We start from the raw sequence: 16,089 nt of genomic DNA, 5'->3' as shown, positions 1-16,089 counted from the left end.
ACTGGCACATTACAGCACTGAAACTTGCAGCGCTCAAGGGGGTGTTTTTTCACACCCTGAGCGAGAAAGTTGCAGTGATGTAAAGTGTCAGAATAGAAAAGCCCTTAGTGTTTCCTGCCTATTTGTTTTGCCAGCCTTTATTCTGAGAAGCTACTTCACACGTTAAGCTCACTAGCGTGATACAGGAACGATACAGCAAAGATGGCGTGATGTAGATAAACCCGTATTGATAGAGTGTGATGGCTAAACATAATGATGGAAAGCCATCAGTAATTCTTGCCAACTCTTTCTTCACACACCTCAGCCTTTTATTTTGTTCCCAGAACATTGATATCAATAAAAAGAACAGGAGTACTTGTAGCACCTTAGAGACTAACAAATTTATTAGAGCATAAACTTTCGTGGACTACAGCCCACTTCTTTGGATGCATATAAAATTGATATCATTGTAATTATCAAAGAGCTGAACTACATGGCACCTACATGAAAATGCATACATCAGTATTGTGGCTGTAAAGGGTCCCTGGAGTGTTAACTTCTTAATGTTTTTTAAAAATCCAGGAGATATAAATTGGCCTCAGTAGTACTTAAATTATACCAATAGATAAACTTACACACACATCTGGAATGTTAAATGCATATTTTAACATCTCACAAGCCTTTCTGTAGTCTTCTTATTTTTGAAAAATGTTAATTGCAGGAAGTCTTTATATAGGTCAGCACACTGGGATGTAGATTTTTTTCCCCATGAGCAACCAGAACCTTCAGCTGAAGACTGGATTGTGCAATAGCATGCAGGGCTTTTTAGAATTTTGAAGTAATTTAGGGAGTGGACTCTTGTGGTTAGTTTGACATCAGCAGCTGAGAAGAATGCCTGTTGCGATGTGTTATGTGGAGAAGTGCAGTAATCTTTGTTTCTGGAGTGCAAAAGGCGCTGTACTCCTCCCCTTTTAATAGGGCTATCAGTTAAAAAATGTTGCTAAATTTGCCTAGCCAATTTTTAAAATAAGTTAGGAATTTATTCTGGCACTTTTAATAAGTGAGGAGGCCGTGTACTATCTGCTTTTCAACCAAGAAATGTCATCCTTTTGTGTGGGGGAGACAAATATTGTCTCAAAACCAAGCCAAAAGCATCAAATATGAAAACTAAACATATCTCACTTGTTGCAAGGTGAAAAGTTTGTTACAAAAGCCAGAGCTATTAAATCTATTTAGAACAGGAAATCCTATTGAGTGTGTGATGGTTATCTGTAGTAAGTTACTACTTATTCTGTTTCTTATATCTATTGGCATGCCATTTCCTTGACAAATAAGGGACAACATCCCTTCCCTGTGCAATTTGCAATGTGAGGTTGCGATCTTGCAGAGGGATCCACACAGGGAGACCTTTCAAGACACACAAGAAACTTGGGAGCCATGAGTAGAGACAAAGGGAGGGAGGCTGGGAAAAGGAGGAATCCTGGAATCTCCTATTTGCTACTTTTCCCTGGCCAGTGACACTGGAAGTGGCCTGGGGAAAAGGAAGCACTGATGTGACTCTGCCCCTTCCACTACTGTTGGCACCAGAAGGAGCCAGGAACCTTCCTCCCAGCAAGTGGCAGAGGATGTGGTTGGAGGGAGGAGGAAGCTTCTTATCCACACCAACACCGTGGCTAGCAATGCCAGAAGTGGCAAGGGAACCGGGGAGCCTTGTACAGCTTTTCCCCATCCATTATGCTGGTGGGCAGCACCTCAGAAAGGGCAGGAGTCTTGCTGTCCATGCTTCATCAGGTGCAGCTGCATGGCTCAAGGGAGTTTTTATTAAACTTGCCATTTTCTCTCTCACTCACACTTTTTTCTTCCCTGCAAACACAAGAGGAAATGCATTTACACATGCAGGACCAAGAATTGGCTGTTCTTGACTCCCCTTTGTGCAGCTCCAGCTGTGAAAAGGGGAATTAAAGCTCAATGTTTAATGCAGCAGCTGTGGATTCCCTCTGAGGTTGCTCTAACTTACACTGGGGCCAGCTTGCCATCCAGCAGCCCCAGGGTCAGAAGGACAGAAAGGTGTCATAAAAGCACCTAAGTGCCCCTCCTCAATTGTGCTGAGTGCTTCTCTGGCACATGTGAGCCTGTAGTCCATAACCTGTATGTGTTATATTTTTAGAATATTAAAGAGCAGCTGAAGCATCACAGTACACTTTGAAAATAATTCTACTCATTTGGTTTATTCTCTGGGTCAGGAAGGAAGTGATTTTCTTCCCTAAATTTTACATAAAATTCTATGACAGACAGGACACTTGCCCAGCCTCTCAAATATTCTATCTCTGATAAAATCTACAGTGGATGCTTTGGAGAGAAGTAAAACATGTGCAATAGTCCTGCTATTACTCAGTACTACACTAGGAAGGGAGTTTTTTCCCTGACCCCAGCTGGCATCAGTTTATATGCTGAAGCATAACAATTAATAGTCCTTGTAATTCTTTTCATAGCTAGTATAACTGCAGATGTTACTGTTTACTCATGTATCTAATCTATTTTTGGATTTTACTCAGTTATTTTTCAATAATTATTATCCCCTGGCATTAATTTCCAGAGGTTAAGCTTATGTTTCTTTTATAACCTTATTGCTTTTTATTTCAAATGTCCTCTTCTTTTGGGAAACAGGGTAAATGCAAGCTCTTTATTGACTTGTGTCGATCTTAATTTACACCCCCTCTTTCATATTTCCTGCTCCTCTTCTGGATTCAGAATGAAATAAATTCTGTTTTTCCTTCTAAGGAAGATGACATCTCTACACTCCAACCTTCTTCCCTCTAAATGTCCTAGGGCGAGACTGTCAGCAGTACAATTGGGAATTGGTCTAACCACACTTTGTAAATCTCCCCTTGTCTGCTTTTCTGTAAGCCTTTTGCATTTTGCCATGTCTTCTTTTAAATTAAAAGGTCATAAACTAAAGACAGAACGAGAAATAAGATGACTTAACTTTATTTAGAAATATTAAATGCCCTGGCCACCTTCCAGCAATCTTTAGATTCTAGTCAACCAAGCCCCTTCAACAGTTCCATTTACGTTTGATTCTATCCATTAATAATGCCACCTACACAGCCCACAATGAGTTCACCTATTCCACTTCCTCTCTTGGCTCCTAGAGAGTTCTGTAACATGCTTTGTATTTCCTAATAAGTGTAACAAGAATCGTAATGCTCTCATCATCTTAGGATAGTTGTAGCTTTCATTCATATGTTTTCAGTAAAAATGACTTTCAATCATTTTATATATATATATAATGATCATAAAAATGCTTCAGAGCAAAACCGTTAAAAGTCTGGTCGGTGGAGCAGCAGGGCTAAGGCAAGCTCCCTGCCTGTCCTGGCTCCGTACAGCTCCCGGAAGTGGCAACATGTCCCTGTAGCTTCTAGGCCCAGGGACCAGGGAGGCTCTGCACACTGGCCCTGTCCCGAGCACCAGTTGGCTGGGAACCGCAGTCAATGTGAGCTGCGGGGGCAGTGCCTGCGGGCGCGGGAAGCGTGCACCGTGCAGAGCCGCATGACCGCACTTTGTCTAGGGGCTGGACATGCTGGCTGCTTCCGGGAACCTGCCTTAGCCCCACTGTGCCACCAACCGGGAGCTGCTTCAGGTAAGCGCTGCTCACCTGGAACCCGCACCCCCCAGCCCCTCCTGCACCCCAACCTCCTGCCCCAGCACTGAGCCCTCTCCTGCACTCCAAACCTTATGGCCCCAGCCCAGAGCCCCCTCCTGCATCCCTCATCGCCAGCCCAACCCCAGAGCCCATACCCAGGGCCGGTGCTACCATTTAGGCAAACTAGGCGGTTACCTAGGGTGCCAAGATTTGGGGGCGCCAAAAAGCGGTGCCCCCAATTTTTTTTACATCGTTCCTACGCCCCCTCCCCAAGCAGGCAGTTGCCTCTCCACTTCTCCCGCCTCCCAGGCTTGCAGCGTCAATCAGCTGTTTGGCGCCGCAAGCCTGGGAGGGGAGGAGAATTAGAGCGGGGGCAGCGTGCTCGGGGAGGAGGTGGAGCAGAGGTGAGCTGGGGTGGGGAGCTGCCGTACGGCTCCCCGGGCCAGGGGGGTGGGGAGCTGCCACGGGAGGTGCTTCAGGGGAGGGGGAGCTGCCGCAGGGCTCCCCACCCCAGCTCACCTCTGCTACGCTCCCTCCCCGAGCACGCCGTCACTGCTCCACTTCTCCCGCCTCCCAGGCTTGCAGCGTCAATCAGCTGTTTGGCGCCGCAAGCCTGGGAAGGGAGGAGAATTAGAGCTGGGGCGGCGTGCTCGGGGAGGAGGCGGAGCAGAGGTGAGCTGTGGTGGGGAGCTGCCGCACGGCTCCCTGGGGGGAGGGGGGAGCTGCTGCGGGGGGGGGCGCCTCAGGGCGGGGGGAGAAGCTGCCGCGGGGGCGGGGTGCAAGGTGGAAGTTTCGCCTAGGGCACCGGCCTGCCCGCACCCCCCCCCCCCCCCGCGACACTACAACCCCCAGTCCAGAGCCCCCTCCCGCACCCTGAACCCCTCATTTCTGGCCCCACCCTGGAGCCCTCACCCCCAGCTGGAGACCTTACCCTCTCCCGCATCCCAACCCCCTGCCCCAGCCCCAGCCCAGTGAAAGTAAGTGAGAGTGGGGGAAAGCAAGCGATGGCAGGAGGGGGTCTGCAGTGAGTGGGGGCAGGTCCTCAGAGAAGAGTCGGGGCAGGGGTGGAGTCTTGAGAAGGGGCGTGGCAGGAGTGTTTGGTTTTGTGCAATGAGAAAGTTGGCAACCCGATCACAAGTTACAGAATTATCAGGTCCCTTTAATTTTGGATTTTGTGATTTTTATGCCTGAATACTCATCTTTAACATTGTCCTGATATTGTGGTAACTTTTGCATTTTATATATTCTTTTAGAGATGCTGAAGGTATTACTCTTGTCTCCCAGTTATAAGTATTCTAGTTATGTATCACTGCGTTCATTTTTGGGACACTGAGCTCAAAAATAAATTATGTATCTATTAGTATCAGCCATCAATCAGTTATTTCTCATTCAGTAAGTGGTGGCACTGGAAGAAAGTTATTTAGTGGTCAATATGCATCATTAATCTTTTTAAGAAGGGGATTCTGTGCTGTAGGCGATTTACAGATTATCTGTACCTCATTGCCTGCAGCTTTTGGAAAAACTGTAAACAAAGCCAGCTGCTTGTTATGTTACTACTCATGGTTGGTTAGATGAGCAAATGGCATCATAAGTGCTCGGGTTCTGTTGGTTTTAGTGTATAGTGGAAAATATCTTGTTCCAATTATTTTTTTAGTCTACTATTTTTCAAAATATGCTTTTAGTTTCTAAACATAGAGTGGAGATTTTAAAATCCATATTAGTGATGGAAATGTACAAGAAGGAGAAGGAGGAACTGTATTATCATATTAACTTTGGATAAAACTTACCCTACTGCTGAAGGCTTTCAATAATGCTCTGTGCTCCACTCCAGCACCATTTAAGCCCCTGTATTAAAGGCTTAAAATAATGCAAGGGGCCCATGCAGATCCCTGAGCCAGAGTGAATTTTACCCTTTTCATGTAGATAGGAGACTAGTGAGGTTGATTATGAGCCAATTGATTTTTCATAAGCAGTTTGAGACTGCTAATTCCATCTATTTCCTGTTGGTTTAGTCATTTCACTACTCAATTTCGTGTTTCTTTGGATTCTTTAATGTAAAAGAACCTGCCAATGAAACTTGTATTAGACACACAGTTTATGGTCTATGGAACTGTCTGAACACAAAACATACTGCAATATACAAATTGGATTGCTATAGGTTAATAAAATTTCTCTGATAACATTATTTTATGCAAGATAATCATCATGTAATCCATTTAATAATTCATGATAATTTTTTTCTTTTTTTATCAGCTGCAGCTAAACAAGCAAACAGGTCATGGCACGCTTAACGAAAAGACGACAGGCAGATACAAAAGCTATCCAGCATCTTTGGGCAGCTATTGAAATAATCCGGAACCAGAAGCAAATTGCTAATATTGACCGTATTACAAAGTAAGTTGCATTTATAATAAAAGATGATAAGGGGCAAAGAGAGATTATTAGTTATGTAAGCCTTGAAAAAAACAGAATAGTCAACTTTGTTAGAGCTTGTGAAACAATTACATTCAGTACTGTTTCATTAATTGTTAAATTAACAACAAATGTTAAAAACCGAGAGCCTTTAAATCCAAAACTGAGGTATTAAATCTGATGATGGGTCTATTCAATATTTGTTCACTTCATCATAAATCCATAGACAAAATAGAAGCAACATTGGTAGGCTTCTGCTTATTCAATTAGCCTGTGATCAGAGTGGAAATACTACCTATAGAAAGAGAAGCAGAAAATGAGAATAAAAATATTTGTAAATAGTCTTATAAAAGCTGAATTATTTTGGAACCAGGAGGATAATCTTTTTATTTAAAATAGCCCCGGACCTCAGTGGGATTATATTACCATACAGGAAACAAATTATGTGGGCCACATCCACACAATATATACCTGTTTGGCCTTGAGGATGTCACATAGGCGGCAGCTGTGTGCTGATTGGGCTGCAAGCGGACCGCGGGTTGAGAACCACTGAACTAGAATGTTGTTTGCTGCTAATGTTACTATTGTTTATTTTGTGGTAGCACCCAAAATGTATTAGATCTTTGCCCTGTAGAGCTTATAATTTTGAGGGGGGGAAAACAAACCGAAACCCCACAACATTAATATAGGTCTTTTGAATAAGCTGGGCCAATCAGTGCAATTAAAGATTGGGGTTTTGTGTGCCCTGATTTTGCTTTATTACCAGAATTTTTAGACCCACACATACACAGCATATACTGAAAAGATATCTATATAAATAACTTTTAAAAGGTGCATAACTTGAATAAACTATAAATCTAAAAAGGGCATATTTGGAGTTTTAAGGGTTCACCTGAATGTGACTTCATTGAAATTAGTTACTAACAGAAGGAAGAGTTTTAAACAGTACAGGTAAGATAAGTGACTGAAAACAAACTACAGATTGGTGATCTGTTTAATTGCCATGGTTTGGAAGTTCTGTGTTAGGGGTGGGAAAGCATCTCTAGGCTTATAAAGCCAGTGAATGTAGTAAACAACAAATAAGATAAAAGCAAACCGATGAAATCCTGAGGGAGTGATAGTACTGTCCCTAGTTCCTATAAGTTTTAACAGAGAAATGCATCATTAAAATAAGAAGTATCTATTGGGACATGAAAATTCTACCAAAGGAGCCAGGTTAGCCTGATGGAGAAGATATGTGGGGAATTTGACTTGTATAGCTCATTTCAATCGGAGAGTCTCAGGATTTTAGTGAGATGTCGAGTGATTTACACCAGGCCACATAGTAACTCAGTTACAAGGTTGGGAATATAACCAAATATTGTATATATTTATGAAGTGCAAACAGGCTTCCATTCAGCACAGGATGACTGTCAGAAATATGGGACACTGAATTAGAGAAGCCATGAGGGTGCTATCTAGAGACACACCATGCGGAACTATTGATGTGGAGGAAGGATGATGGAAAAAATTGGGCAAAAGGAATAGAAACCAGTTAGGGGCCATTTGGCGTAGAAACCAGCAATAGAGATTCTGCTGTTAACAAACTGGAGGATGGTCAGGCTAAAAAGAAGCAGGGTACAGTTGGTAATCTGCTCATTGAGCGCAAGAAAGCCATTGAAGATGAGTCATCAGAGAAAAAGAAGAAGAGGCAAGCAATCTTAATAGCTTAATGGACCATGGCCTGGGCTTTTTTGTAATCCAGAAACAGTATGGATGGTATGTTGCCTCTTGGTGCCAAGGCAACAGATGTCTCAAAGGTTAACGGGTTGCCTGAAAAAGTTTGAAAATGTTAAAATATCAGTCCAGATTAGTATTGGTGACACAAGACTGAAGGGAAATTTGTCCTCGATTCTATCAACTTTATAGTCTTGAGAAGAGAACTCAAAACAGGGGACACACAGATAAATGTCTTAAAGATCCATCCAGTGCAAAGCGCTAGTGAAGAAAGAAGAAAAGTGATGCTGCAGACTAATGAGATATGTGACAAAGTATGTTCTATAGACATGAATCCCAAAGCCTTATGAAATATTAGAATGCTCTCTCTGTGATGAGAACTGAATGGCTTAGGTAGTAACAGCTTCCTGGGTTCAAGGCTCATTTAGGCAAGTAAAATAATAGTGAAGCTGTTGCTTAATAATTGTACACTGGTGTCTGTGCGCAAATGCAAACGTGTGGCTAATAAGCAAAGTAAGTTACAAGTGATGGATAATATGATTTGGTGTGCACAACTAGAACTTGGGGGCGTGATTCTCACAAGCAGGATGTTAACACTGTTGACAATGTTAACTCTATGGGATTTGTTAAAGGGGTGACTTTGCACATTACAAATATTTACAAGACTAGGCAATACAATAATTCTGAGAGTCACAGTGATGTGAAATATTCTTGGATAAGGACACAGAAAATAAAGGATAAGTTTATGTGAATATCTGATACTCTCAAAACAGTGCACTCAGTCATGCACTGGTTGAGAAATATGGACCATTAAAAAAATTTCTAAGTTAGAAAGAGGACATACTCATTCTAAGAGGGGGGCGCTCACCTCAAGTGCCTCCTAGCAGCTGGGTATGGTACTGCAAACTTTTCCCCACTCCTGGCACCCCCTGTAGGTTGCCAGCCTCGCTGGGCAGGTCTCCAGTGGCTCAAGGCATACAGTCAAAAATGGACCCCTTCCAGGGGAGCAAATGTCCAACAGAACTATCTCCCATTTTACGTAAGTGCAGCGACTCAAGCTCCTGTGGGAAGAGAAGAGCTCCCCTCCCTTAGAACTGACCTGGTCAGGCCCTGCAGCTTCTTTTATCTGAGCCTGCTGAGCCTCTGATTGGCTGCTTCCATGAGGCCCCTCTAGGCAAGCCCGAAGGACCCACCTCCGCTGCTCCTTCCTGCAGCGAGGCATAGTAGGACTGCAGAGACACCAGCAGGGGACCATGAAGAGTGGGGTATACCCCATCCCACTCATGTGGAGACACCAGCCTCAATCTCCTTTTTACCAACAGAGAGGAACTGATTGAGAATATGAAAAGGGGGCTTAGTGTTAATGATAATTACACTAACTCAAAAGTGGATTCATGGAAAACAATAATACAAATGGTACTGGATCCTAGAAAATACATCTTGGGGAATTAAGAAACCATCTCACATGGTACAATGGAAGTATGAAAATCCATGAATGTGGAAAAAACTGGCATACTAGCAGACATAATTAAGATGTAAGAGATTACAATTCCCCTAAAATATAAAATATAGAAAGCAAGAAAAAGTCAATGTGGTTTTATAACGAATTGTTCAAAAATCTGAAGATGGAAGAATTGGAACATGAGGGGACCAAAGGAGAATCTACAGAACTAGCCACAGTTTGCATGTAGTGCAGGGGAGGAGAGGGAAGGAAAGGACTTTTTAATATATATTCGGAAACTCTATAAAGAATAAAGTGACAGAGTTCCATGGCACCTTATGGACGAACAGACATATTAGAGCATAAGCTTTCGTGGGTGAATACCCACTTCTTTAGATGCATGTCTATAAAGCATGATACTCTATAAAGAAAAGAGGCCCATTGTAAAGAACAGCTCTTTACAATTGATGAGGAAAAATAAAGAAAAAGAAAATGTACAATTAGAAAGTAATTGAAAACTGTCATTTATTGCTGTAAAATGGAGGAAAAGAATCACTTGGAAAATATGCATACACAAATCAGGGCCTTTAGGGAATTAGCTAATTAACTTACTGAACTTCTGGCAATTCTTTTTGAAAAGTTATTGACAATTGGAGGAGGGATCAGGAACAAAAACCTAAATTCAACTTCAAAAGGGAGGAAAATTAAGGGATAAAATATGTTAATAATTAGAGTACAATATAAATACTTAAATAACAGAAAAGCAAAGTGTGAACAGCATGCATCTGCAAGGGACAATATCACGAGAGACAAGCTTTAAAATATATATAAATTTTAAAAAATCAGAAGATGAAGGGAATTCAATAGCTGTTCTGTCTACATTTTAATAAAGCATATAGTGATTTAACAAGGAACTGTAGCTTATTTGGATATTTAATTCAAATTCATTGGATATAAGCACTGTACCATGGATTGAAAACTAGCTAAAAGTCTGTGAGCAAAGGGTAATGATAAATAGCAATGTATCAAGTTCTGGGGAATTAGTAATAAGGATTGTACAGTAATCACCTTTTTAAAATAGTGTTAAAAAACATGATAGAGTGGATGCCACATCTCATCTGTATGTTCAGTGCACTGGGGTTTTGGTTAGACTGTTTTACTTAAGGATAGTAAAACTTTTATTTAAATGTAAAATATAACACTTGGAGCAGATCCTCAGCTGGTTTAAATTGTCAGAGGCCCATTGACTTCAGCTGAGCAACATCTTACACATGTTGAGGATTTGGTGCTTGATATTTAGTAACTGTTTAGTATGGGTTTGTCCACATGGTGCTTTAGTCCATAACAGAGGGGGTGTAAATTGTAGTCTGCAATTTGTGTGTCACACAGTAGTTTGCCCGTGTGGACCCTGCTGGCACGCCTTAAAAGTTCCCAAGTGTGCATTAACGTAGTACTGTTTGAAATGAAACTACATAAATATGCACTTTTAGTGCATGCCAGCAAAGTCCTCATGGGCCAGTTAACGTACAACACTCTACTGCTGATTAAAATTTACACCCCTCTGTTATGGACTAAATTATCACATAGAAAAGCTTTAACTTGTGAAAATTATAAATGTTAATAGGAATGGTCTGGAAGTCCTACACTGATATATTATTTCATAAATATCACTTTGTTATCAAAAAATATGTCCACTTTTCTGTCTAGCTTGATAGCTTGACCCTAATCTGTCAGTTATATAGACGAGTATCACTGGGATTAATGATGCTCTAAACAGTAGCTGAGAATGGCTTCTGTCATGATAGCGGATCTTGACTTATTGTCCACATTTGCAAGTGCAGCAAGAATGATATTTGTGCTTTTCCTTCCTCAATTTTCTTACCCCTTTAGTTTCCATCAGTTTTGGATTTGGGGTAACTTGAAAAAAGGAATTACAGGAGGTTACAATGCACTAGGCTTTCACCTCACAGTTCAGGTACTAACTAAAATCACAAGTTTGGCCCAATCTTAGGCCCTATATGTGTACATCTCAAAACCACCACATAATTTGGCAGCATTGGCACTCCTTGCTGAAGGGAAAGCTAGGACTGGAATAGTAAGGTGTTGCAGATCAGGTTTGAGATTCATTGGCAAAGCCGTGAGGGATGTTGCATAGGATCTGCTTGTATTATATTTGTCTTGAGCTAATGCTTTTATTCCCTCATTGTCATTAGCCCTAAATTCACTCATACTTTAGGGAAAATACCAGCTCTCCTTGATAGAATTGGGTGTTTGTGAATTTATACTTAGATTTAAATTGACATAAAATGATACAAATAATATTTGTACATTTCTTAACTTTGAGGTGGAGGAATTATTGTTTCAGAAGTCTTACAAAATAATCCTGAGATGGTTTAACACACAGTGATGTACATGGGAATAGTTAGATGTCTACTTGAGAGAAAAGAAAAAAAATCATGCATATTTAAATCAGTAGAATAAAATATTGACTCTCATAGACACACAGCAGGTTGAGAAGTATTTCTGTGCAGATATGTGTTCTTTCTAGATTTTCTAAGGTCTTTTGCAGCAGCTTCTTTATATTTCCCTCACAACTAATTGGACTCATAAGACTTAATCAAGTGATTTTCTCTATTTCTCTCAAGCTATTGGGAATCCGCACTAGCAATTTATGGTTATTTACTAATCTCTTATGATTCCTACATTTACAGAGTTCAGAGAGACAATTATGCATCCAGTTATTTTTAGTAAAATGTATGATACCAGAAGAGGTGGTTCTAATATTTCTCTGACTGGTTTCAAGATTTGATTTTGTAACCAATACTTGTTCTAGTTTCAAAATTAATATTGTCAAGATTTATGTGAAGAACTTCATTTCATATCAAATCTAAACTGAAAATATCTTTTTCTCCCTTGCCTATAACTCTGTGTTTCTCTTTCCCTCTATTATTTATGATTTACCTTAATTATGTTATCTCTCTCAGTAAAGTGTTGTGGGATGCAATTGGTATGAAAGATACTGTATTGAATAAAGTTGTATTACATTATATTAGGTAATTCTTGTTATGAACAATATTTTTCAAATAACCTATGGTCTGAAATACTTTTCATATTCAGTAGCATTGGTCAGAAAGTACTTTGACAACATTCGGGATTTAGAAAAATACCTTATTTCTGTAAATAAATATAAAGTCCTTTAAAAAATAAATACTTCATCTTTTGCACCATAATTTTCAAATTTAGGTGGCCTAAAGTTAGGTACCTAATTTCATATTTATATACTTACATATAAGTGACTATCAGAAATGGAGCACTCACAGCTCCGGTTGACTTCACTGAAATCTACAAGTGGTGGGCACATTTGAGATTTAGGCAACTTGTAGTTATACAATTATTATAAAGTTCACAAAATGCGTCTTGAGTAGTGAGGTGTACTTTTCAGTGTAAGGTTGGCTGAATCTGGCCTATTACAAATACTGATCTTTCAAGAACATACACTTTGAAGCTTTGACCTAACAATTGATTTTATTTATGGTGACCTGCAAAACTAAATATAATTAAATCCTCAATTTCATCAGTATTAAAATATATACATTTCATAAATTGCATGCAGCATAGATACAAGCTCTGTAGACCTCTGAACTATTACTTACCTATTTGAACTATTAAACAGCCCTAATGTTAGTGTTCTGGTTCCAAACGTTTTCACCAGTACAATTGATAACTGTGTTATAAATCTATCTTGTTCATTACTCTGACCTCTAATTATTTACCAGTAATAGGTTTAGCATACACTGGTGTGTCACTTATAGTTCTCAGAGTGGTAGCCGTGTTAGTCTGTATCAGCAAAAACAACAAGGAGTCCTCTTAGAGACTAACAAATTTATTTGGGCATAAGCTTTTGTGGGCTAAAACCCACTTCATCAGATGCATAGTTCTGTAACTTAGTTGCCAGTGGTGCAAACTGATGGGTAGTCACTCCTGCACTTATCAGTCAGACGTGTGAAAACTAGTGAGAGCACAGAACACTGGCACACTCTTGAGTCAACTCCTTCCTGCCTTGTCTCTGCATAGATTCACTTTACTTCCTGCTTCTGAGAATTAAGCCAGAACAAAGCAGACTGCTCGTTCTACTGGCAGCATCACATACTGCTTATTCTTTTTAGCTGAACCTTCTTTGAGGCTGTTTTTTTACTTGGGCTGTGTGTGCACTTGGGCGTATATTTATTTCATTATTTATTTTTACAATACCTCGTGTGTTTTTTTAATTCCCCTTAACTTAGAAAGCTAGCTATGGAGCCAACAAAGAAAGGCCTGCACTCTTTACTGGCAGCAGCACCTTCAAGGTCTCTCTCACTGAGTCTTTCTTCCCAATCTGTATTTATTCTGAGACCCTCTAGAGAGAGGCAGTTATTGCTCCCATGCCTGCAGCTGAATCACTCATAGAGCTCTATGGTGTTTAACCACACCTCCTCGTCCACTCAGGGACATATTCAGGGGAAGGAAACTGAGGGGCATATGGTATCTGAGGACTCTTAGGGGGATGCATAGGATGAAGCCCCTCATCCATGAAAATCATAGGGAAGCACAAGGAAGAAGACATGATAAGCCCAGCTCATGTATGCCTACATTACATTTCTGCAGAAGCCAGACTAAGTCATACTCAGCCCCTCCCCTGACCTTCAAAAATAATAATAAAAATCTGGGCATTTCTTTTCCTTGTTGACATTGACCTGCATCCTGCAGCAACTGCCAGTAGAACTTCCAGACTGTTGGTTGGAGCAGGACCGGCTCTAGGCACCAGCAAACCAGGCATGTGCTTGGGGCGGCACAATTCCAGGGGTGGCATTCCAGGAGGCTTTTTTTTTTTTTTGCTTCGGCAGTTGCGCTCTTGGAGTTTTTGTTGTTGTTGTTGCTTGGGGCGGCAAAAAACCTAGAGCTGGCCCTGGGTCCATGTTTCAAAATACTGGGATTTTCAAACATATATATGACTTTAGTGCTTGAATCAGGGCCTCAAGACTCCCCCCAGAGCATCTCTCCAGAAGAACTACCTGATTAGGCAAGTCATCAGCTTCCAAAATGTCATTCCTTCCCGAGAACAGGTTCAGAGAGTCAGGACTACTGCCAGTTCGTTTTTCCCCAGCTGGGAGGATTTTGAGTCAGTGGAATTATATTCCAGGGATAACCAAAGACTATTTTTAACCAGACAAGGACTTAGCATCATAGGGCTATAATGTTCAGATGGGCTGATTCAAATGTCACACAAGCATAGGCACAACCAGTATCAGATACTAAGTCAAAAGCAGGACAATGTACTTCATTGTGCATGGCATAGCCAGTCCTAGGGCTTCTATTTATATCTGGAGGAGTAAGACGTCACGTCTTGGAGGAAGGTAACTGATCATTGAGTTTCTGAGCAGGAACACTGGACAACAAAACAGGTGGAATGGTCAAAGGCATCAGTGTCCTAGAGTTTCAAACAGTGAAAATGGCTCTGGTAATCTTACATCAGTTTTGTCTTCATTATCATATTTTCCTTTATATTGAAAACATAGCAGTAGTTACCTAAGTCAGCTGGTTATAATGCTCAAACAGTAAAATAGGTACAGGAGGCCATACAACGATTCTTTTTCCCTCAGCATCCCACAAATACTGAAATAGCTGAATCCAGCAGCCTATTGACTCAGCCAAAAGCCATGCATCCCAGCGAATAGATTCTAAGGGAAAAGGCTTGCCTCTTCCATCTCTGATCTAGAGATTTGGTCCTGGCAATCAGAGATATATTTTGGTCTCAGGAAAACTCAGAAAACAACAAACTTATGTTGCATAGTCCAAGACCCAGTGACAGTAGCACAGGGCAACATCTCCAGTTAATGGAGTTTCATCCTAGTATGTGTGTTCCCCTACATCACCCTCTCTACCAATCTGAGGTTACTTTGCAAAACAGATCACACCTGCTCAACTGGCCATGAAGGGTGTAGTTTTGTGGATTTGTCACTAGTGACTTTAGAATCACCCGTCCTTCTAACCTTTTTCTCCTTCCTCGTGTCACAAGAGACCTTCACCTCTCCCAGATCAACTCAGTCTATCATTGTGGCTTCAGAGCAAGTGATGTTCTAGGAGCTTGGTCTTTTACACCAGGTTGTCTGCGTCTTGCTGTTGCCCAGAAATAAAGAGGCTGTGGGCAGTCTTCTCTACATCAAGCTCAGATGCGGTGAGCAGGCTAGGAATGTTTCTTTCCCTTTATTCTGAGTTTTTCCAAGGGATGGTGTGATACAGGCCTGGCCTGCCAGGGGTCAGGTACTCACATCATGTGCTCTGTGCTTCTCCCTCGGTGTCTTGGTTCTTTGAAGCTGCTGTCTGTTTCTCCCCTGGCCAGTTGTACTTTCCCACACTGGAGCCAAAATCAGTGTTGGGCTCACACAATTTACTTCCTTTGAGCTTTTCAACTCTGTCGCCTTCACCTAACATCCTGGAAGGTGATAGTCCTTTGGAAGGAATCTCCCTGGCTGCTTTCTCACTGATCTTTCCCTGTATTTCTCTAATAAAGTAGACTCATCTATTTTTTAAGGCCATAACTGGTTATCTAGTCTGACCTCATGCATAACATAGGCCATAGGACTGCCCTGCATTAATTCCTGCTTCAAGCCCAATAACTGTGGGCCTTACCCTAATCTCCTTCCCATAAGAACAGCCATACTGGGTCAGGCCAATGATCCAGCTAGCCCAGTATCCTGTCTTCTGACAGTGTCCAACACCAGATGCTTCAGAGGGAATGAACAGATTAGGGAAAGGAGCAGAGGGGTAGCCGTGTTAGTCTGAATCTGTAAAAAGCAACAGAGGGTCCTGTGGCACCTTTAAGACTAACAGAAATATTGGAGCATAAGGTTTCATGGGT

The 16,089-nt window shown here is 41.3% G+C and overlaps 1 protein-coding gene across 9 annotated transcripts in view; it reads left to right on the top strand.

Annotated features, from left to right (window-relative positions):
* ZMYND11 (zinc finger MYND-type containing 11) overlaps window positions 1-16,089 on the top strand; it is a 163,362-nt gene that overhangs the window by 69,483 nt on the left and 77,790 nt on the right. For all 9 annotated transcript variants that reach the window (XM_054021052.1, XM_054021047.1, XM_054021050.1 and 6 more), the window contains one exon: window positions 5,876-6,016. In XM_054021052.1, the coding sequence (XP_053877027.1) occupies window positions 5,901-6,016 (116 nt within the window). In that variant the 5' untranslated portion in view covers window positions 5,876-5,900. The remainder of the gene's footprint in view (window positions 1-5,875; window positions 6,017-16,089) is intronic.

Source organism: Malaclemys terrapin, chromosome 2, assembly GCF_027887155.1.
Source record: "Malaclemys terrapin pileata isolate rMalTer1 chromosome 2, rMalTer1.hap1, whole genome shotgun sequence".
Lineage (NCBI taxonomy): Eukaryota > Metazoa > Chordata > Testudines > Emydidae > Malaclemys > Malaclemys terrapin.
The sequence above is the reverse complement of the archived record's forward strand: the minus strand, read 5'-3'. Positions and strand labels throughout refer to the sequence as shown.